The 23,744-nt window shown below is 45.4% G+C and overlaps 1 protein-coding gene across 2 annotated transcripts in view; it reads right to left on the bottom strand.

Moving 5' to 3' along the window:
- The window catches only part of LOC144600708 (connector enhancer of kinase suppressor of ras 2), a 391,278-nt gene that overhangs the window by 1,957 nt on the left and 365,577 nt on the right, over window positions 1–23,744 (bottom strand). The window contains exons 19-23 of one of the 2 annotated variants that reach the window (XR_013548171.1): window positions 17,869–17,939; window positions 13,591–13,691; window positions 12,291–12,840; window positions 9,674–9,783; window positions 6,390–6,589 (exon numbers count right to left, since the gene is read on the bottom strand). Coding sequence is in view for 1 of the 2 variants with exons in the window: in XM_078412618.1 (XP_078268744.1) it covers window positions 6,390–6,589; window positions 12,291–12,840; window positions 13,591–13,691; window positions 17,869–17,939 (922 nt within the window). In the remaining variant the exon portion in view is untranslated. The remainder of the gene's footprint in view (window positions 1–6,389; window positions 6,590–9,673; window positions 9,784–12,290; window positions 12,841–13,590; window positions 13,692–17,868; window positions 17,940–23,744) is intronic. The other variant, XM_078412618.1, reaches the window with a different exon arrangement.

The raw sequence follows: 23,744 nt of genomic DNA, 5'->3' as shown, positions 1-23,744 counted from the left end.
AGGTATATATAGGTATAAGTAGCAACTGTGTGCTCTATGTTCATTTAGTTTTAGTTTTAGTTCAGTTTAGTTTATTGTCACGTGTACCAAGGTACAATGAAAAGCTTTTGCTGCGTGTTATCCAGTCAGCCGTCCATCATGTCTGGATTCAGGATAAAGGGAATAACGTTTAGTGTAAGATAAAGTGCGTGATATAGTGCATGATCCTTATCCTCGACTTCCTGATCCTGAAAGTCTATACACTACAAAGAGGTCACCAAACTTAGCGGTAATTTTCTACTGGCTAGGGCTGAAAAATCTTGTTGGGAGCAGTGATCCACATTTCCATTGGCTTTTGAGCAAAGAGTAATTCCTGACATAACCAAACTCTTGGTTACGTTTCTTAAGGTGTTTAATGTGGCTCTGTAAGAAAGTCGGCATGTACTGAATTAAGAGCAAAATTCCACCATTTGGAATTGATAAGGTAAATGCACAGTCTTTTACTGAGGGTTGGGGAACCAGAGGAGATCGGTTTAGAGTGAGAGGGGAAACATTTAATTAAACCTGAGGGGCAACGTTATCACTCAGGAGTTGGTGAATATATGAAACGAGTTGCCAGAGTAGGTAGGTTAGTTTAGAGATACAGAGTGGAAACAGGCCCTTCGGCCCACTGAGTCTATACCAACTAATGATCACCTGTTCACTAGTTCTATGTTATCCCAGTTTCACATCCGACACACGAGGGGCAATTTACAGAAGCCAATTAACCCACAAACCTGTACGTCTTTGGAATGCGGGAGGAAATTAGATCACCACGCAATCACCGGGAAGAACGTACAAATTCCGTACAGACAGCACCTGTGGTCAGGATTGAACCTGGGTCTCTCGCGCTGTGAGGTAGCAGCGCTACCACTCTGCCTCCCCAGTTGAGGCAGGTACTAAAACAACATTTAAAAGATACTGACTGATTTCGGGCATTCAATGAAGCTTTCTTATGTTCAGTATTGATAATCGGCTATTTTTGGCTGATCAAATCAGCAATATATTTTTTGCTGCCATTTCAGGGTTCAACTGAGATAGCAACAAGTTTGCTGTTTAAACAATATGCCCCAGTCAGGAATAATTACTTTGTTAGACCGCTGTTTCTATTTTTAGATAAAAGACTTAGAGATTTTTTATTGATACGTTAGACATCTAAATGTTCTATTAATGGTAGTGGGGAGAATGTACATACAACACATTGCAAGGGACTTCAAGGTCTTTTAGATTAAAAGTTCTTTGCCAGCCTAATGCATGAACACAGAGGTTATATTAGTGAAAGAGAAGGAGATGTGCATTTATTATTTAATAAAGGATTCGTTAAAAAGCGAAATACAAATCTTAAACATAATGCATTTACGTTTGGAATAGAACCTATGATCTAAGTGCAGAAGATTGTTGAAAGGGAATTTCCAACACGCCATTTATGTTACAAGTTTAACCTTCCTTCCAAAGTTGTTCCATGTGAAGGATGCTAAGGAAAAAAGATCTCTTGGTCCCTTTCAGTGAAAAATAGCTTGAAATTGGCACTTTCTAGCAATCCCCGATGGTTTGTGAACTACTTCAATGAGAGATTAACTTCACATTCACATGTACTAAATGAGGTAAAGTACAATACAAAGTAGAAATTTATACCACATCGCTGGTCTAGAAATTAGTTATAAAACACCTTCTTTCAATATTAGTGGTATTCCTAGTACCTGTTACTCTTTGAACCGTGATGGTCTCAGCATCTTGACTCTGATCCCCTGGTGCACATCACCCTTTGATTTCCCTGATCCTTCAACTATCTTACCCTTTGAAACCTTAGTGGTCCCCACCCAGCACTTGGCACTGAAGATTCAACTATCTATGGACTATATGTCCATCTCTTGACGATCCTCCAGCTTAACCATACAGCATGGAAACAGGCCCTTGGCCCATGGAGTCAACACGAACTATCAATCACCCAGTCACACTAATTCTATGTTATCCAACTTTTGCATCACCCCCCGCACACAATTTACAGAGGTAAATTAACCTACAAATTAACAGCACGTCTATGGGATGTGGGCGGAAACCCAAACACCTGGAGGAAATCTTTGCGGTCACAGGAAGAACATGCAAACCCCACACAGACGCCATCTGTGGTCAAGGTCGAATCCTGGTCACAGTCAAAGCGTCATAGAGTGATATAGTGGAAACAGGCCCTTCGGCCCAACATGCCCACACCGGCCAACATGTCCCAGCTACTCTAGTCCCACCTGCCCGCGTTTGGTCCATATCCCTCCAAACCTGTCCTATCCATGTACCTATCTAACTGTTTCTTAAATGTTGGGATCGTCCCTGCCTCAACTACCTCCTCTGGCAGCTGGTTCCATACACCCACCACCCTTTGTGTGAAAAAGTTACCCCTCAGGTTCCGATTAAATCTTTTCCCCTTCACCTTAAATCTATGCCTTCTGGTCCTCGATTCACCTACTCTGGGCGAGGGACTCTGTGCATCTTGTGGTCTCTGGTGCTGTGAGGCAGCAGCTCTACCAGCTACGTCACCCTGGCACCCAGCATGCTGTCTGGATTAGGTGGTATTAGCTACAAGGAGAGATTGGACAAACCTGAATTGCTTTCTCTGGAAAGCTGGAAGTTGAAGGGATCTTGATAGAAGCATTTACAATTCTGAGAGGTAGACAGTTGGAACCTTTCTCCCAGGGCCAAATGTCAAAGATGAAAGGGCATACATTCAAGGTGAGAGGGGGAAGATTTAATAGGAACTTGAAGAGCAACTTTTTCACACAGGATGAAGGTAGACACAAAATGCTGGAGTAACTCATCGGTTCAGGCAGCATCTCAGGAGACAAGGAATAAGTGACGTTTCAGACTGAAGTCTGAAGGAGGGTCTCGACCCGAAATGTCACCTATTCCTTCTCTCCTGAGATGCTGCCTGACCCGCTGAGATACTCCAGCATTTTGTGTCTAACTTCAATTTGAACCAGCATCTGCAGTTATTTTCCTACACATCTTTTCACACAGGGTGGTGGATATGGGACGAGCTGCCAGAGGAAATAGTTGAAACAGGTACAATTGCAAGATATAAAATATATTTGGATAGGTACATATGTAGAAAGGAACTAGGTTGGAGCAAGCAGCCAACAATGGTCAAATTGACCGAGGGGAGCCTAAGAAGGGGAATATGGGTCAAATGCAGGAACTAGCTTAGATGGGAGGCATCATGGAAGAGTTGGAGTTGGGCTGAAGGGTCTCTTTCTGTACTCTATGAGCCTATGACACTTTTCACTCTATGTCACATACTATGTGAACTTTCATGTCATGTTTCAAGGGCTGCTGAGATCTGAAACTTCCTGTCAGACCTGCAGCACAATCCTGTGCTGGTCCAAGAGTGACGTGTACGCGAGGGGTTAAATCTCAAGACAAGGAAGGAGGCCAGATCTACCAACAGTACAGAACTGATCATTTCACACACACCAAATTAAAAAGAAACGATCTATCTTTTGATTTCATTTTTCAAATCATGCCATGCATTTTCAAAGACTTTAACTATTAAAAAATGAAACCTGTCAGAAAAATGGAAATAGTTCCAAATATTTAATTTATGAAACTCATTAACTCTCACAGGATCATGCAATGGAAAGATTTTTATATGTCTAAAAAATAATCTGGATGAATTGATTATGTTATTTTTCATCTACCTTTGTCTGCCTTTTAGTGTTAGGCTCTGTACTGACACCAGGTGCCTCTGTTGAGCAAAGCATTCCCCTCATTCAATGCATTCTACCCATTGCACAAAGACAAAGGATAGGAAAGGTTTAGAGGGATGTGTGCCAAACGTGGGCAGGTGAGACAAGTGTAGATGGGGCATGTTGGTCAGTGTGGGAAAGTTGGGTCGAATGGTCTGTTTCCGTGCTGTATGACTCTGACTCTAAAGACTGAAATAGACAAATGGAAGATATAGATTTTGTTTAGATTAAGATTTAGAGAAACAGCGCGGAAACAGGCCCTTCGGCCCACCGGGTCCGCGCCGCCCAGCGATCCCCGCACACTAATACTATCCTACATACACTAGGGACAATTTTTACATTTACCCAGTCAATTAACCTACAAACCTGTACGTCTTTGGAGTGTGGGAGGAAACCGAAGATCTCGGAGAAAACCCACGCAGGTCACGGGGAGAATGTACAAACTCCGTACAGACGGCGCCCGTAGTCAGGATCGAACCTGAGTCTCCGGCGCTGCATTCGCTGTAAAGCAGCAACTCTACCGCTGTGCCACCGTGCACCGACTGGTGTGTCTCTTGCTGACAGAAGGAGTGTGTATAATTGAAGTGAGTGCAATCAACCTCACCGAGGGTTCACAGTGACTCAAATCTAAAGCATAAAATTGAGTGCAAAAGTTTATTGAACTGACTTCCAAGATGCTGGAGGTGGGCAGTGGAGAGAGGAGGTGTGGAACTGCAGTCTGCAGACTCAGTGTTATGGCATAAAAATGCATCTCTTCACCTCAGCCCTACAACGGAGCTCAGTCTTTTACCCAGTGGAGGGAAATCAAAAGCAAGTCGACATTTGTTTAAGGTGAGAGGGGCAAGATTTAATAGGAACCCGAGGGGCAACTTTTTACACACAGAGGATGGTGGGTATAGGGATGAGCTGCCTGAGGAGGTTTTCTTCTTCTTCTTGCGTAAGGCGTGCACAGCCTAAAGTTGTAGGTAAAGGGTAGACATCCAGGCCAGGGCAGCATCAGTTGCTGGGTGGATGGCCTTGATGCCACCAGGGAAAAGCCTCAGTGAGCAGTCATTCGCGATGTGTGGGATGGTCTGGTCTGGATATCCGAGTTGAAGCAGTTACAATAACATTTAAAAAAAGACTTGGACTGGTACATGGATAGCAAAGATTTAGAGAGATATGGGCCAAACGCAAGCAATTGGGACTAGCTCAGATCTTGGTTGGCATGGATGAGTTGGGCCGAAGGGCCTGTTTCCCTGTAGTTTAACTATGATGGTCCGGCGGGATTCACGGGCGGTTGACCGCAGGGTCCAGGGGCAGTTGGCCGGGGTGTGCGTCTTAAGGAACGTTCGGGTCCATCGCGACTTGCGATGAAACGTCGAGGGTCACCAGTGTAGTGGGTCTGGACGCGATCAGAATAAGGCAAGCCGCCAGGTAAATATTAACAGTAATTTAATGAAGCAACAGAACATCCACTCACCCCTGAGTCTAACGCACGAGTCTCTAAGCCACTCCTTTGGGTAAACCCCGCATCAACAGTCCCTCCCCCAGCCCTGTCCAACCAGTGCCAAGGGGGATGATCCAGAGAATGGCCTAGTCCCCGGGTACCACCACAATACTCTCTCATTCCCATTGCAGGCACAATGCTGACCACCCCACCACGTGCCTTTATTGGTGAGTGTATTGACCACTGCCTGTGGAAGCTGTGTTGGAAAGCTTCCACATGCACTGTGAGGGAAAGTACTGGGTTGGCAAAGAGCAAGACTTAATGTCTTGGCTGAAGACTTGATTTCAAATCCCATTGCTACAGATGTGGAATTTTAATTCTGTCAGTCAACTATTCTGGAATTCTAAAAAGCAGTCTCAGTAACGTTGGGCAGAATTTACAGATCCTTGCTGCCTTCCAGGAAATTATTTTAAATGATTCTGTTCATAGAGATAGGCAGCACGCAAACTGGGCCTTTGGCCCAACTCATCTATGTTGTCAAACAGACAACTTATCTTCACCTGGCCCATCAAACGTTTCCTGTCAAAGTGTCTTTTAAATGCTGTTATCGTACCTGCCTTCACTACCTCCTCTGGCAGCTCGTTCCATACACCCACCATGTGAAAAGTTGCCCCTTAGGTCCCTTTAAATCTTTCTCCTCTCACCTTAAAAACTATCCGCTCCATTTTTTGACTGTCTGAGCGGCGTTTGTACGTTCTCCCCGTGACTGCGTGGGTTTTCTCCGGGTGCTCCCGTTTTATCCCACACTCCAAAGACATCCAGATACGTTAATTAGCTTCGGTAAAATTGTAAATTGTCCCTAGTGTGTAGGGTAGTGCTAGTGTATGGGGTGAACGCTGGTTGGTGCAGACTTGGTGGGCTTAAGGGCCTGCTTTACCTCTTTATCTCTAAAGTCTAAAGAGAGGATCTTAATATTAACTACATTAAATCCACATTTAATGCAACCTGGGCTCACATTTTCCAAATTTAACCCTTGTATCTTGAAGTTATACTGTCATGCTGAGAATCAATGTATTTTCCAGATATTCTCCAACTTTAAAAAAGTGCTCACATTTGGATTGCAGAGTGATTCAAAAATCTACTCTGATCGTTTGCATCAGATTAGTCAGGGCTTTAGAACTCGGAGCGAGCAATGACATGCTTCTCACCTTGATTGTACTTTTCAATGCCCTAATGTGATGTAATTTTTCATTGACAACTGGATCATTACATCTTTTTATAAATGACCTTCGGAACTCTTGTTTGGTCGAAGGGCGTTGCTCTCCGATTGCTGAAAGACTCGCCTGCTCCAGGGATCTGTACAGCTCCTGCAAACCATCTGTGGATCTTCTTGTTTCTGTTGAACTTTCTGCAGAGAAAGAAGGGCGCTGTTGGAATCTTAGGACACACACCAACTAAATCAACTACAACCAACACACAGCCTGAAAAAAAGACACAAAGTGCTGGAGTAACTCAACGGGTCAGGCAGCGTCCCTGGAGAAACATAGAAAATAGGTGCAGGAGTAGGCTATTTGGCCCTTCGAGCCAGCACCGCCATTCAATATGATCATGGCTGACCATCCAAAATCAGTACCCCGTTCCTGCTTTTTCCCCATATCCCTCGATTCCTTTAGCCCTAAGAACTATATCTAACTTTCTCTTGAAAACATCCAGTGAATTGGCCTCCACTGCCTTCTGTGGCAGAGAATTCCATAGATTCATAGCTCTCCGGGTGAAACAAATTTTCCCTCATCTCAGTCCTAAATGGCCGACCCCTTATTCTTAAAATGTGACCCCTGGTTCTGGACTCCCCCAACATGGGGAACATTTTTCCTGCATCTAGCCTGTCCAATCCCCTAAGAATTTTATATGTTTCTATAAGATCCCCTCTCTTCCTTCTAAATTCCAGTGAATACAAGCCCAGTCGACCCATTCTTTCATCATATGGACAGGTGACGATTTGGGTCGGGTGCCTTCTTCAGATTCCTATTAAATTGTGCCTCTCTCACCTTAAACCTCAGTTCCTCCAGCACTTTGTGTGTTTTTTTTTGTAAACCAGCATCTGTAGTTTCTTGCCTCAACATATAACCTGAGTTTTCTTGGGGGAATATCTACGAAGAAAAGTTTCCTCCAGATATTTAGGAGCTTGTTTTTTTTACCTGCACACTTTAAAAGTTTTGTGACACAGTTTGGAGTTGTAAAAGGTCGATCCTTTGTTTAAAAAAAAGACTCCAATGAAACTCCAATCACTTTAGGTCACATATAATGTCACGAACAAATCGGACGGTACAATGTGTCGCAGGTAAAGTTGCTGACTCACAGCGCCAGAGACCAGGATTCGATCCTGACCTAGGGTGCTGTCTGTGTGGAATTTACACGTTCTCCCTGTGACCACGTGGGTTTCCTCCGGGTACCCGAATTTCCTCCAACGTCCCTAAGACGTGCTGGTTTGTCGGTTAATTGACCCTCTGTAAATTTCCCTTAGTGTTTAAGGAGTGGACGAGAAAGCTGGATAACATAGAACTAGTGTGAATGGGTGATTGATGGCGAACGTGGACTTTGTGGGCCGAAGGGCCCGTTTCCATTCTGCATCTCTAAACGAAACTAATTCGTAGTATAATCCAAAATGAGGAAGCCATCACTTGAAGAGCAGTTCATAGAAAAACATAATTCATTATTCATGGATTTATAGTAGAATTAAGCTCTGTAAAAACTGAAATGCAAATTTATATCATAATAGTATAATAATATGAAACATTTAAAAACGAGTTCTTTGATTAAACAAGATCTAGGGGACTGATCTCAATATTGAAAGTAAAGTTACAAAAACCATCGAATTTACATCTGTCAACAGATTTCTGTTTGCAGAGAGACATAGTGAAAGACATCTATTAAAACAGAATACACACTCTTTAGACAGCCAAGCCCTGTGCACTTACTGAAATGTTTGCGTGGAATTACTTTCTTAAATTAAATATTCATGTGTTCAAAGACTGACAGCAAGGGAAACCACCCAGTGACCATGACAAGTCATAGTGATGGTTGTAATTAATGTAACACCCATGTATTAATCAGTCTCAAAGTTAACGGATACATTTTAACATTTAATTTCTCCCACAGTTTGCACAGTCACAAATACAAATGAAAATGCATTCTATGTGTATAAATATTATTGTTGGACAGAGTCATAGAGTCGTACAACACATAAACTGGCCCTTCAGCTCAACGTGCCCATACCAACTAGGATGCCTCATCGATGCTAAACCCACCTGCCTGCGTTTGGCCCATATCCCTCTCAACCTTTCCTATCCATGTACCTGTCCAAATGTCTTTTAAATGTTGTTAAAATACCTGCCTCAATTCCCTCCTCAGGGCATCTCGTTCCACCACCCTCTGTGTGAAAGGTTGCCCCTCGAGTTCCTATTAAATCTTTCCCCTCTCAACTTAAACCTATGTCCTCTGGTTCTTGATTCCCCCACTCTGGGTAAAAAAATCTGTACACTCACCCTTGCCCCCCCCCATGATATACAGGATATCCTGGCTGGATCTTTGATTGAAGCTATTCAAGGAATTTTAAGTGTTTCTATTTACAAATCATACAAGATATCTTTACAACATAATTGGTGATAGAACTTAGAACATAGAACTGTACTGCAAAAGGACAGGCCCTTCAGCCCACAATGTCTGTGCTGAACATGAAGCCAAGATGAACTCTTATCTGCCTGCACATAATCCATATCCCTCAATTCCCTATATATCCATGTGCCTACCCAAAAGCCTCTGAAATGCCATTATTGTATCTGCCTCCACCACCACCCCTGGGCAGCAAGTTCCAGGCACCCACCAATGCCTGCTTAAAAAACTTGCCCGACACATCTCATAGAGTCACAGAGTCTTCCATGAAGGAAACCGGCCCGACCTAACCACAACGATAAACATATCCCATCTACACGAGTCCCACCTGCCCGCATATAGCCCTTATCCCTCTAAACCTGTCCTATCCATGTACCTGTCTAAATGTTTCTGAAAAGTAGCGATAGTCCCTGCCTCAACTACCGCCTCCGGCAGCTCGTTCCATACACCCACCACCCTTTGTGTGAAAAAGTTACCCCGAAAGTTCCGATTAATATCTTTCCCTCCTCACCTTAAGCCTGCGTCCTCTGGTTCTCGATTCCCCTACTCTCCTTTAAACGTTGCCCCTCTCACCTGAAAGCTATGCCCTCTGGTATTTGATTTTTTTCCCATCCTAGGAGAAAGGCTCAGGCTGTCTACCCTCTCTACTCCTCTTGGGATGAGATGATTATAGAAGAGTGCAGCGTAAGTTTACATAACAAGTAAAAAGATCAAACAGGGTGTCTGAAGCTATATATTTTATGATTACAAAAAAAACAAATGAGGAACACCAAACAAACATATTAAAAAAATTACGAAATTGGTCTGTGCCTCCTCTTACCTTACAAATTCTCCATTCTTGAGCTGTTTCCACTGTTTTCAGACATAAGCAATGTAATCTCGCGGGGATTACATTATTTATGTCATGTGACTGTGGCCTTGGAGATCGGCCTGAAACAGGGAACAGGGGATTTTTAAAGTAAGAGGGGCAACACTCACTCCTTCAGTGGCTGATTCATTAAACTGCAACATCATTTGCATGCACTGATTCTTTTTCTTTAAACGACAATCTGGCGATATTTGTTGGTATGGAATTACTGCTCCAGGGTCATTCAGTCAAGTTCTCTCTCTCTCTCTCTCTCACACACACGTGATGTAATGGATCAAACACCAGGCAGTGGTAAAGTTCAACACCAGCGGTCACGAGGCTTTGCTACATTGGCCTTCAACAGTCAGTGTACTGAGGAAGCACAGGCAGCTTACAACCCAGTGGTATAAATATTGGTCTCTCTAACTTCAAGTAACCTTTGCATCCCCTCTCTCTCTCCATTCCTCCCCCACCCAAATCGTACTAGCTTCAAAGTCGTCTTGATGAGTCTCATTGTCTGTAAATCATTTTCACCTAGCTCACAGCTAACAATGTGCAGGAAGGAACTGCAGATGCTGGTTTAAACCGAAGATAGACACAAAAATCTGGAGTAAATCAGCGGGACAGGCAGCATCTCTGGAGAGAAGGAATGGGTGATGTTTTGGGTCGAGACCCTTCTTCAGACTTTAGACTTTCGTCTTAAGAAGGGTCTCGACCCGAAACGTCACCCATTCCTTCTCTCCAGAGATGCTGCCTGACCCACTGTTACTCCAGCTTTTTGTGTCTAACCACAGCTACCAATCGTCTGATTCCTTTATCATCGTTACTCTTTTGCAAATCTTTCGTTCATTTGTTCTATATCTCTCTATATCACCGTCTATATCTCTCATTTCCCTTTCCCCTGACTCGCAGTTTGAAGAAGGGCCTTGATCCGAAACACACCTATTCCTTCTCTCCAGAGATGCTGCCTGACCAACTGAGTTACTCCAGCTCTTTGTGTCTATCTTCGGTTTAAACCAGCATCTGCAGTTCCGTCCTACTCCTACTGAGTAAAGATGTTGGCAGGAATTTTGCTGGCTTTGCCTTGCACTGAATGTTATTCATGTTATTCCCTTATCATATATCTGTGGACGGCTCGATTGTAAACATGTATCGTCCTTCCACTGACTGGTTAGCACACAACAAAAGCTTTTCACAGTGCCACTGTATCACGTGACAATAAACTAGACTAAACTAAATGGTAGGGGGGTGTTGCAGAGCAGAGGGATCAAGGAGTGCAGGTTTCTGTTTCTGTTTCTGTTTTCTACTGTACAACCGCCAACAGCTGGGCTATCCCCTGCAGATTTCCCTCGCGTGGGTACATAGATTTTTATGTGGGGAAGTTTGGTGAGATGATCCATGTCCAAGTTGTCGAGCTGTCAGGTTTGGTGCACATCTGGTGGTGTCGGGATGGACTATCTGAAAGTGGCATTACAGCTAGATGGGCTGTCTATCTATCTATGCTTCTCATGATTTTATATAGAAACATAGGAACATAGAAAATAGGTGCAGGAGGAGGCCATTTGGCCCTACGAGCCAGCAGCGCCATTCATTGTGATCATGGTTGATCATCCACAATCAGTAACCTGGGCCTGCCTTCTCTCCATATCCCTCGATTCCACTATCCTCTAGAGCTCTATCTAACTCTCTTTTAAATTCATCCAGTGAATTGGCTTCCACTGCTCTCTGTGGCAGAGAATTCCACAAATTCACAACCCTCTGGGTGAAAAAGTTTCTTCTCACCTCAGTTTTAAATGGACTGTACTTCTATCAGGTCTCCCCTCAACCTCCTGTGTTCCAGCTGAAACAATCCAAGTCTGTCCAACCTCATCACTGCTGCTAATACACTCTAATCCAGGCAGTTTTCTGGTAAACCACCTCAACATCAGTTCCAAAGGCTCCAAATCTTCCCTGTGATGGGGCGACCAGAACTACACACAAGATTCCCAATGTGGCCGGCCCTCCAGTGACCCACACTACCCAGAGATGCACGTGCTTCTCCTCCAACCTTGGCTGGTGCATTTGGTGCTCTCCACGTGGCCTCCTCTACATTGCCCAACAGACATCAATGAATAGTTCATCAGGCGGAGATTGACAGATTTATGATTAGTGCGGGTGTCAGGGGTTATGGGGAGAAGGAAGGAGAATGGGGTTGGGAGGGGCAAAGGTTGAGATCAGCCATGATTGGATGGCGGAGTAGACTTGATGGGCCGAATGGCCTAATTCTGCTGCTCTAACTTATGAACGTCTCAACCTATGACACTCACGAGTCAAGAGTGTTTTATTCCATATGTCCCGAACCAGAACAATGAAAATCTTTCTTGCCCTCACCTCTCCCATTCTCAGCTCTCAATGGTTGCCTCCACGTGAGTTCTCCCAGCAGCATGCTGTTTGGTACAAAACCGATCTTGTTGGCTCTGAAGCCTTTTGTGACAAACAGACAATGTGAAATGTGAGAGGACAAATGAAGAAGACGGCAGTCATACTGAGTGCTGCCCACTCACTCACTGGGCGCGGTGTACACACACAGAGGGCCCGAGCCAACACTGACCTTGCCTGCTGCTGCTGCCGCTGCTGCCGCCGCCATTTTGCTTGATGCCCTGAATCTCGTCATCCTCCGACCTCTCCTCGGCGAGCCCAGGAGGCAGCACGTGCGCTTTGATCCTGGCCTCGCGGTTCCTCGGTAGACTTTGGCTGCGCTGCTTGCAGACTCTGGTGTGTGTGCCGTGTCCCCGCCCGGACTCCGCCAGGGGGAAGGGGCCGTCGCGGTCGTGGTCGTGGTCGTGGTCGTGGTGGTGGTGCCTCTGGACGGGCAGGGTGGCCTGCCGCCTCCTCTCAGGCGACATCAGCCCCCCGCGGCCGGGGACGTACTCCACCTCCAGCGGCACGGTCTGCAGGAAGTGCAGGCCCGAGCTGGTCAGCGGCGTCTCGATCAGGTCCTGCCACGAGCGGCGCTCCCGGTACGAGGATCGGCAGCCGGACGAGTGCGTGCTTCCCGACGCCTCGTGCCGCGAGTCCTCCGCCGACGAGTGCGAGTACGTGGACTCACTCGAGAAGTGGCGTCCGTGTTTCGGCTCAGGAAACGGACTGGAAGAGTTCACCTGTAGGAAGAAGTGGCCAGAGGCGGTTACCGCAAAACATAATGATGACAACGTTCCTTAGCTCACCTCCATTTCACAGTCGTGGTCATTAGGGTCACACAGCACGGAAACAAGCCCTTCGGCCCAACTTGCCCACACCAGCCAAGTTTCCCCTTCTACACCAGTCCCACCTGTCCGCGTTTGGGCCTTATCTAAAGAAGGCCGGCACAGTGGCGCAACTGGTAGAGCCACTGCCTCACAGCGCCACAGAACGGGTGTCTGTGTGGAGTTTGCACGTTCCCCCTGTGACCACGAGGGTTTTCTCCGGGTGCTCCGGCTTCCTCCCACATCCCAAAGACGTGCGGGTTTGTAGGTTAATCGGCCCTCTGTAAATTGCCCCTCGTGTGTAGGCAGTGGATGAGAAAGTGGGATAACGTAGAACTATAGTGTGAACTGGGTGATCGATGGTCAGCATGGACTCGGTGGGCTGAAGGGCCTGTTTCCATCCAAATCCAAATATTGAATCTAAGTCCATCCCGATCCAAGTCTCTGCCCTCGAGAGCACAATCCCCTGCTCCTTCATTTACAGGTGTCCAGACATATTAATGAAAGGCGATCGCTCTGTCTTCAACGTATGCCAACCTTTGCCTTGCACTCCCATCTGTCAGAAAATGGGGCAATCAAACCCCGAGCCCAAGCCTAATCTCTGTGGCCCTTCCTGTGCTGAGCAGCTGGACATGATAATGAAGGGCACTGCAGCACGATACTTACTGATGGGGTTCGGGGGTACGTGTCACACATGGCTGACGGGCCTTCGGCCTTCACGGTCAAGGAGTCATTCACATCCTCTTGGTCACTCTCACTCCAGTAGTCTAAAGTGCAATAAAAACACCCTTTTACAAATACAAATCAGGAGAGGAGACCAGAGTGCTGGAGTAACTCAGTGGCTCCGGCAACATCTCTGGAGAACATGGACGGGTGACATTTTGGCTTGGGACCCTTCTTCAGTCCCGAACCGTCACCAGTCCATGTTCTCCAGAGATGCTGCCTGACCCGCTGAGTTACTCCAGCACTTTGGCTCCTTTTGCCTAAACCAGCATCTGCAGTTCCTTGTATCTTCAAATAGGAAGAGGTTGGGCAGTCTAGGATTTTTTTGCTTGGAGCATGATTATGCAGAGGTGTACATGATCGCGAGGTGCACAGATAGGGTGAATACACACAGTCGTGCTTGTGGTTGGAGCATCATGAACTAGAGGGCATACTTTTAAGGTGAGAGGGGGAAAATTTAACAGGAATCTGAGGGGCATAGACAATAGACAATATTGGCCATTTGGCCCTTCGCGCCAGCACCGCCATTCACTGTGATTATGGCTGATCATCCACAATCAGTACCCCGTTCCTGCCTTCTCCCCTTATCCCTTGACTCCGCTCTTTAAGAGCTCTATCTACCTCTCTCTTGAAAGCATCCAGAGAATTGTCCTCCACTGCCTTCTGAGGCAGAGAATTCCACAGATTCACAACTCTCTGGGTGAAAAAGTTTTTCCTCATCTCTGATCTAAATGGCCTACCCCTTATTCTTAAACTGTGGCCCTTGGTTCTGGACTCCCCCAACATGTTTCCTGCCTCTAGCGTGACCAATCCCTTAATAATCTTATATGTTTCAATAAGATCCCCTCTCTTCCTTCTAAATTCAAATGTGTACAAGCCCAGTCGCTCCATTCTTTCAACATATGACAGTCCCGCCATCCCGGGCAACTTTTCACACCAAGGGGGGGGGGGGGTACAGCAACATTGGAAAGACACTTGGACATGTACATGCATATAAAAGGTTTGGGACTAGCGTAGATGGGGAAATCTTGGTTGACATGGATGAGTTGGGTGGAAGGGCCTTTTTCCGTGCTGTATGACTCCATCGCTCTACATGGGATGAGCTGCCAGAAGAGGTAGTTGAGGCAGGTACAATAAAGACATTGTATCTTACGGTCTAATGGAGATTTAAAAGAGCTGGCCTGACAATGAGCGTGACTCTCAGTCCGGGATCGTTCAGGATGGACAATAAACGCTGAATCTGCCAGCAAAGTCCATTTCCCGAGAATGATTGATAAAGTCTGTAGCTTCTGGAGCACAAGTCAGCCCTGGAAAATGACTAATGATGAAATGGTGAGTGTTCTGCCCACACAGTCATAACGAAGTTCAGTTGGCCTTTACACTCAGCCAAGCAACCTCCTCTGGACATGTTGCACTCATGGGGTTGTGGCTGCCTGCTTTGTGCTGGAGTGAGTTATGCGTTAAAGCAAGCTTTGCCCCTGGTCCAGGACTCGTGTTTAATCATGCCCTATGTGCTGGCTTTAATTTAAAGAAAAGGTTTGCAAAGAAAACTAAAGATGAACTGTTAACATTTTCTGTGTTATTGTTTCCTCAGTGGTTGCCGTAATGAACTATTCCACATCTCATCATAAAAAACAGGAGTAGAATTAATCCATTTGGCCCATCAAGTCAACTCCGCCATTCAATCATGGCTGATCCATTTTCCCCTCACAACCCCATTCTCCTGCCATCTTTCTGTGACTTTTAATGCCCTTACTAATCAAAAGCCTATCAATCTCTACTTTAAAAATACCCAATGACTTGGCCTCCACAGCTGTCTGTAGCAAAGATTTCCACAGATTCACCACCCTCTGGAAGAACAAACCCTCCTCATCTGCATTCTAAAGGCACGTCCTTTTATTCTGAGGCTGTGTCCTCTGGTCCAGGACTCTCCCACTAGTGGAAACAGCTGCAGTGGACAAACGCTCTGATATTGCATTCAACCCTGCGATTTGACCAACTGATAATGGGCTTCTCCTTGGTGAACCATGATCTGACTGCATGGCTAGAACCACCCGCATGCCCTGAGATGCTGCCTGTCCCGCTGAGTTACTCCAGCTTTTTGTGTCTATCTCGGTTTAAACCAGCATCTGCAGTTCCTTCTTACTCATTTCGTCTCACCCACTCTGTGTTGGGAGGTTGTGTTCACACGAGGAGAGGGTGGGAGTGGGTGGTGACATGATCTAAACCACAAGGCCTAGTATAAATACCAAGTGATGTTCTCACAGGGATAAGGCAGCACTGACCGGCCCACTCGATATGAACCTCTAGTGAAACCCTCAATAGAAACATGAATAATGTGGCTTTGTGCTGGGTAAATGTTTCGACTGATAAATCCAGTTTAAAATGATAAACTTCTCTTTAGACCATTTTTGTCTGATAATATAAAACAACAGTTAAAGACTTCTGAACCTCATTACCTGATTAGTATAAATAATAGTCAAACAAACAGAAGCACAAGGACATAGTTTCTCCCAAAGCAATAATAAGAATATGCAGATGATACTAAGCTGGGGGGTAGTGTGAATTGTGAGGAAGATGCAATAAGGCTGCAGGGTGACATGGACAGGTTGTGTGAGTGGGCGGATACATGGCAGATGCAGTTTAATGTAGATAAGTGTGAGGTTATTCACTTTGGAAGTAAGAATAGAAAGGCAGATTATTATCTGAATGGTGTCAAGTTAGGAAGAGGGGATGTTCAACGAGATCTGGGTGTCCTAGTGCATCAGTCACTGAAAGGAAGCATGCAGGTACAGCAGGCAGTGAAGAAAGCCAATGGAATGTTGGCCTTCGTAACAAGAGGAGTTGAGTATAGGAGCAAAGAGGTCCTTCTACAGTTGTACCGGGCCCTGGTGAGACCGCACCTGGAGTACTGTGTGCAGTTTTGGTCTCCAAATTTGAGGAAGGATATTCTTGCTATTGAGGGCGTGCAGCGTAGGTTCACTAGGTTAATTCCCGGAATGGCGGGACTGTCGTATGTTGAAAGGCTGGAGCAATTAGGCTTGTATACACTGGAATTTAGAAGGATGAGGGGGGATCTTATTGAAACATATAAGATAATTAGGGGATTGGACACATTAGAGGCAGGAAACATGTTCCCAATGTTGGGGGAGTCCAGAACAAGGGGCCACAGTTTAAAAATAAGGGGTAGGCCATTTAGAACGGAGATGAGGAAGAAATTTTTCAGTCAGAGAGTGGTGAAGGTGTGGAATTCTCTGCCTCAGAAGGCAGTGGAGGCCAGTTCGTTGGATGCTTTCAAGAGAGAGCTGGATAGAGCTCTTAAGGATAGCGGAGTGAGGGGGTATGGGGAGAAGGCAGGAACGGGGTACTGATTGAGAGTGATCAGCCATGATCGCATTGAATGGCGTTGCTGGCTCGAAGGGCTGAATGGCCTACTCCTGCACCTATTGTCTATTGTCTATTGTCTATCACACATGCAACAGTACAGCAATGGAAAAGGCCCTTTGGCCCACAATGTCCGTGTGGGACATGATGTTAAGTTGATCTAATCTTATCTGCCTGCACATGATCCATATCCCTCCATTTCCTGTACATCCATGTGCCCATCTAAAAGCCTCTTAAACACCCACTATCATATCTGGCTCCACCAGCACCTCTGGCAGTGTGCTCCAGGTACTCACCACCCTCTGTGTGAAAAACAACTTGCACATCTCTTTTCAACTTTTCTCTTTTCATCTGAAAGCTAAGCCCTCTAGTCTTTGGTATTTCCACCCTGGGACAAAAGGTTCTGATTGTCCACCGTATCTATGCCAAGGATACAAAAACATCAAGGGTATCCACTGATATATGTATGCTTATCTCCGGAGAAATTGGATATGTGACGTTCTGGGTCTGAAAAAGAGTCCCGACCCAAAACGTCACCTCCAGAGATGCTGCCTGACTCGCTGAGTGTTTTGTTTTCAGTTCCATGTTTCTGAATGTGTAGAACGTGTCCACTGCATCTGTATCGTACCCTTTCAGTAGGGCATTGATGTGTGTGCTCCTGACTGCATCTGTTCTGGTTCCGAGCCAACGTTGGACCCACCTTGTTGATCGAGAGAGCTACCAGTTCTAAATGAAGTATTGGTAGGAATTCCTCCCTCTCCCACCTCCCTTTCCCAGTTAGAAAGCATCCTCGTTCAGCAGGACATTTAAAAAATGGTTTTAAAAGCTTCAGCTCACCTTCATCGGGTCTGGTCACCTTATCATCGGGGGTGTATCCAATAGCAGCCAGACCCAGCCGATTCATCCACCTACAGCACAGAGGGAGAGAGGTGGTTGAGTGGGGGCCGTGTAATTTATTGTCACATGTAACGAGATACAGTGAAGAGCTTTGTGTTGTGTGTTATCCAGTCAGTGGAAAGGCAATGATTACAATCGAGCTGTCCACAGTGCACAGATACAGAATAAAGGGAATAATGTTTAGTGTAAGATAAAGTCCAGTAAAGACCAATTAAAGATAGTCTGATGGTCTCCAATGAGGCAGATGGTAGGTCAGGACCGCTCTCTCGTTGGTGATATGATGGTTCATTTGCCTGATGACAGCTGGGTAGAAACTGTCCCTGAATCTGGAGGTGTGTGTTGTCACACTTCTGTACCTCTTGCCTGATGGGAGAGCGGAGAAGAGGGAGTGACCTGAGTGAGACTCATCCTTGATTATGCTGCTGGCCTTGCTGAGGCAGTATGAAGTGTAGATGGAAGTGTAGATACGTTTTATTAAAAATGATGCATATCCAACAGCCATTGAGTCAAACAACACAGAAAGAGTCCCATCTGCCCAACTCATCCATGCCAACCAAGATGTTCCATCTCAGTTAGTCACATTTAGAAACATAGGTGCAGGAGGCCATTCGGCCCTTCGAGCCAGCACGGCCATTCATTGTGATCATGGGTGATCATCTACAATCAGTAACCCGTGCCTGCCTGCTCCCCATATCCCTTGATTCTCCTAGAGCCCCTAGAGCTCTATCTAACTTTCTTTTAAATTCATCCAGTGAATTGGCCTCCACTGCCCTCTGTGTCAGAGAATTCCACAAATTCACAACTCTGGGTGAAAAAGTTTTTTCTCACCTCAGTTTTAAATGGCCTCCCCTTTATTCTTAGGCTGTGGCCCCTGGTTCCGGAAGACTCTGGCCCCTGGTTCTGGAAATGTACCCACATTTGGTCCACATCCCTTTAAACCTTTCCTATCCGTGTACATGTCCAAGTTAGTCAGTCAGAGTTTAACGACCAAGGATTAGAAAAGGCATGATTAAATTGCAACCCTTGCTCCAGGGTTCTGAACTTTTCAACCCCAGATCAAGGCAGATTTAATTTCCAGTAATTAAATTCATCTGATAAAAAAAGTTTGCCTGAGCGATGGCAGTGACCAAATTACATGATGTCGTAAAACAAAATGCATCTGGTTCACAATCTTCCATCACGGTGCTGAATGGCCCCCCCCTCCCCCGGGACCGTCTCACAGTGACTGGAGAACAACATGGCTGACTCTGTAACCACCTCTTGGTTCAGAAGGAATCGGGGATAGACAGGAAGTGCAACATTGCCTGTCATGCCAACATCCCATCAACAAACAAGTTGAAAAAACGGCCAAAACATGTGGGATATTTTTGGTTGCACCAAAAACTTTGTTTTTTGTTTGCACTAGTATTACGGTTATTAATTTATTGAATTGGCATAGTGGCATAGACAATAGACAATAGGTGCAGGAGGAGGTCATTCGGCCCTTCGAGCCAGCACCGCCATTCAATGTGATCATGGCTGATCATTCTCAATCAGTACCCCGTTCCTGCCTTCTCCCCATACCTCCTGACTCAGCTATCATTAAGAGCTCTATCTAGCTCTCTCTTGAATGCATAGCGGTAGAGTTGCAACCTCACAGTGGTGGATATGTGTAAGTGTGTGTTGGTGGTGGATTATGTAAGTGTGTGGAGGTAGTGGTTGTGCATAAGTGTGTGGAGCGTGTATGTGTTAAAGTGTGCGTTGGTGGTAAATGTGTGTAAATGTGTGGAGAGGGGGATGTGTGTAAATTTGTGGATGTGGATGTGTGTAAATGTGTTGAGAAGGTGAATGTGTGTAAATGTGTGTTGATGTTGAATGTGTGTACATATGTGTTGGTGTTGAATGTGTGTACATGTGTGTTGGTGTTGAATGTGTGTACATGTGTGTTGGTGTTGAATGTGTGTACATGTGTGTTGGTGTTGAATGTGTGTACATGTGTGGATGTGTGTAAGTGTGTGGAGAGGGTGAATGTGTGTACATGTGTGTTGGTGTTGAATGTGTGTACATGTGTGGATGTGTATAAGTGTGTGGAGAGGGTGGATGTGTGTACATACGGGAGAAGCAACTGGATAAACTTGGAACAAGGGAGACTGAGAGGAGACTTTGTCGAGGCTCATAAAATGTCGCGGGGAATGGATGGAGTGAATCAGAAGGAGATACTGTATTTCTCTGAGTTATTGGCTCAAAAACTGGAAAAATTAGAAGGAAGATGAGAGAGAATGTTTTCACCCAGTGGGTAACGCGAGTTTGGAATGCAGCACTGAACTGAAAAGGCGGCAGAAACAGAAGGTCCCAGCACAATGAAACATTCTGGGATGTGTACTTGAGGGGATCTTTGAATCCCTGTCCCAAGAGAATCATGAGGTATCTGGTGTCTGGATTATATCATTATGGCTTCTTGAGACATGCCAGTGGTTGTGCAAAGTCCCTGGAGCATGTTAGTACTTAACGATATCTCTGGAGCATGAGGATATTTTTAGCGAAAGCCTAAAGGGCATGAATCTTGCAGTGAGTTCTTTAGAGGGGGGCGATTTACAGGGACTCCTTTGGGATTCCTCAGGAGTTGCAAACATTCACAGGGGAAATACTTCCCAGCATTTATAGTGTAGAGACGTGTCTGGCATTGTTGCTCAAATTAAAATTCCTTGTGCGTCACTAAAATTGCGAAGATCAACCTTAATTCACGGGTGGGTATTTGGAGTTTCACACCATCTAGGAGAGAATTATGTGTGGGTGTAACTGAGGTGTCAGACCCTTACATTCTGTGTTAGATATTGGATATCCCTTTGGGAGATGTTCGAAACCAACTGCACCGGTCTCTCCCGGTCCATCGTTCACTACTGACGGACATCAGGAGTAGTGTGCCATCGCTGAGAGATAGTCCATGGACCAATTCCCTCGTGTAGGACAAGGAACTGCAATATATCCTTCAAAGCAACGCAGCCTATTCTTTAGATGAATGTTACAAGTGCGTGCTTACTTTCTGTGTTCAAGAATAGAACACAGAGCCTAGAACAGTGGAGCACAGTGGCGCGGCGGTAGAGTTGCTGCCTCACAGCACCATAGACCCGGGCTCGATCCTGACAAAGGGTGATGTCTGTGCGGAGTTTGTACGTTCTCCCTGTGACCTGTGTGGGATTTCTCCGGGTGCTCTGGTTTCCTCCCACACTCCAAAGACGTACAGGTTTGTAGGTTAATTGGTTTCAAGGAAATTGTAAATTGTCCCTTGAGTACAGGATAGTGCTGGAGGTCGCTGGTCGGCACAGACTTGGTGAGCAAAAGGACCTGTTCCTCTGCTTGTTCCTGACTTTAGAGATTTCTGTATCTCAAAAGTCTAAAGCACAGGAACAAGCCCTTTGGCCCACAATGTCTGTGCCGAACAAGAAGATGAGTACAAAATGTCAATCTACTAGGATAATTTTAAAAAACTTTATCTATTTTAAACTTACACCAAAATTTAGTGCCAAAGAACGTTCCTGACTCGAAACATCACCTATCCATGTTCTCCAGAGATGCTGCCAGGCCTGCTGAGTTACTCCAGCACTTTGTGTCCTTTTTTGTAAACCAACACCTGCAGTTCATTGCGTCTCCTCTCTAGTACTTAAACATTTTGAGCAGCTAGTTGTAGATAGAATGTGTGCATTTTTCAAAGTTACCCCAACAACTCAGAACAAACAAAATATTTGATTGCTTTATGGTTTAGCATGAATTAAAAATGAATGAAGCTATAAATAATGGAAGAAGAAATACATTATTAAGCGCGTAGATGAACTATAAAAATCCAGAACAAATTATTCAAAGCGAGACTGTGGAACTTCAGTGCATCATTTGAATGAGCTGCTTTCTGCGATACCAGATAATCTCTCCCAATTCTTACAGGGAAGAAAGCCGATTTGTATCAAATCTAAAAACATATACAAATCCACCCGATGGGATTCACCTCTACAATTGGAACAAAACATGCCTCTCGGTGGCATTTAATAGCAAAAAAATTGTTAAAGTGATGTCTATGGATAGAATTCAGAGATATCAGATCTTGGCCAAGCCTGACTACAGGGATTATAATCTTGGCCAAGCCTGACAAAAGATTATAATCTAATTTCCTGAATGATCTGAGCCATTTCACTCCGATACTTACTGAATGGGCTAACTACAATTCACTGACCTGCGTCCCTCTCGAACAGGGCTGTAGGTTAATTGGCTGGGTATAATTGTAGATTGACCCTAGTGTGTGTCGGATAGTGTTAATGTGCGGGGATCACTGGTCGGCGCGGACTCGGTGGGCTGAAGGACCTATTTCTGCGCTGTATCTTTAAAACTAAACTGAACTAAAATTGTCATCGAAGATAGACACAAAATGCTGTAGTAACTGAGCGGGACAGGCAGCATCTCTGGATAAAAAGAATGGGTGACGAAGGGTCTCGACCCAAAACATTTCATCACCCATTCCTTCTCTCCAGAGATGCTGCCTCTCCCGTTGAGTTACCCCAGCATTTTGTGTCTATCGTCGGTGTAAACCAGCATCTGCAGTTCCTTCCTAAACTAAAATTGTAATCACCTTTCCCTTGAGGATCCCTTATCTTCCACCTTATCTGCTGTATTGAAACAGTTAGATTATGAATGAACTTGGTTTCAATACAGAAGATCTAGGTTGGTTCCCACCACAGATTGTGGCATCATTCCTAATGCATCAATGTGGATATCCTGCTTTCCAGCATTTTGAGAGGGACAGACATAGGGTTGCCAACTTGTTCACTCCCAAATAAGGGACAAAAGGTGATGTCACCGACCCATGCCCCATGTGATCTCACCCAGCCAGCGGCCACGTGTTCCTGCCCCATTAATGGCGGCCGTCTGGGCTGAGAGGCGGGTTGCTATGCAACCTCCATTAGGTGGTGCCCGGGCCTCCGGGCCTACACTGTCCCCCGGGCCTACAGCGGCCCCCGGGCCTACGATGTCCGGGCCTACAGTGTCCGGGCCCACAGCGCCCCCCCCGGGCCTAATACGGGACAAGGGCGGTCCCGTACGGAACAAACCAATTTAGCCCAATATACGGGATGTTCCGGCTAATACGGGACAGTCAGCAACCCTAGACAGACATGCAATCAACTCTTCAACAAGTGAGTTTCAGAAAGTGAGTAAATCTGCAAGGTTCAATTTGGCACCTTACTGAAACATCAAAGCAGAGTGACCAAACACAGACTGACATGCGATTGAGTCGAGCTTCATTGACTGGCCATAGCTTGACAGGAATACTGCTCTCCAGAGATGCTGCCTGTCCCACTGAGTTACTCCGGCATTTTGTGTCTATCTACGGTGTAAACCAGCATCTGCAGTTCCTTCTTACACATTTAATCAGTACGTTCGCTAAAGTATATGTATTGAAATTGAAACAGCTTCTATAAGATGTGCTACTAAATTGCCTATTTTTAAGAGAAATAACACCGGCAGAAATAAAATATGCAACAGAAAAAAATGACTGCAATAAATCTCGGCAGGGTTGATGGCCACAGTCATTCTAATTCAGCTGCAATTCAGCATTTGTGTTGCCAATGCTACAAATTATTGGCTCCATTTTAAACAAGCCCTGTGTAATCAACAGATCTGAGTATCATCACTGTAGCTCCCGACATTATTGCCTGCAAGTGTGGAATTAATTAACATTCTCCTTCCTTTAATCTCTCGCCAGTTTGCTTTTCAATCGGAGGATATTACAACATTTCATTTGTTATTTACTACTGTGAAAATAAATGCTGCCATTAAGCAATTGCTGTCAT

Source organism: Rhinoraja longicauda, chromosome 15 (genome assembly GCF_053455715.1).
Source record: "Rhinoraja longicauda isolate Sanriku21f chromosome 15, sRhiLon1.1, whole genome shotgun sequence".
In the NCBI taxonomy this organism is placed as follows: Eukaryota; Metazoa; Chordata; class Chondrichthyes; order Rajiformes; family Arhynchobatidae; genus Rhinoraja; species Rhinoraja longicauda.
This window is presented reverse-complemented; position numbering and strand designations above follow the sequence as displayed.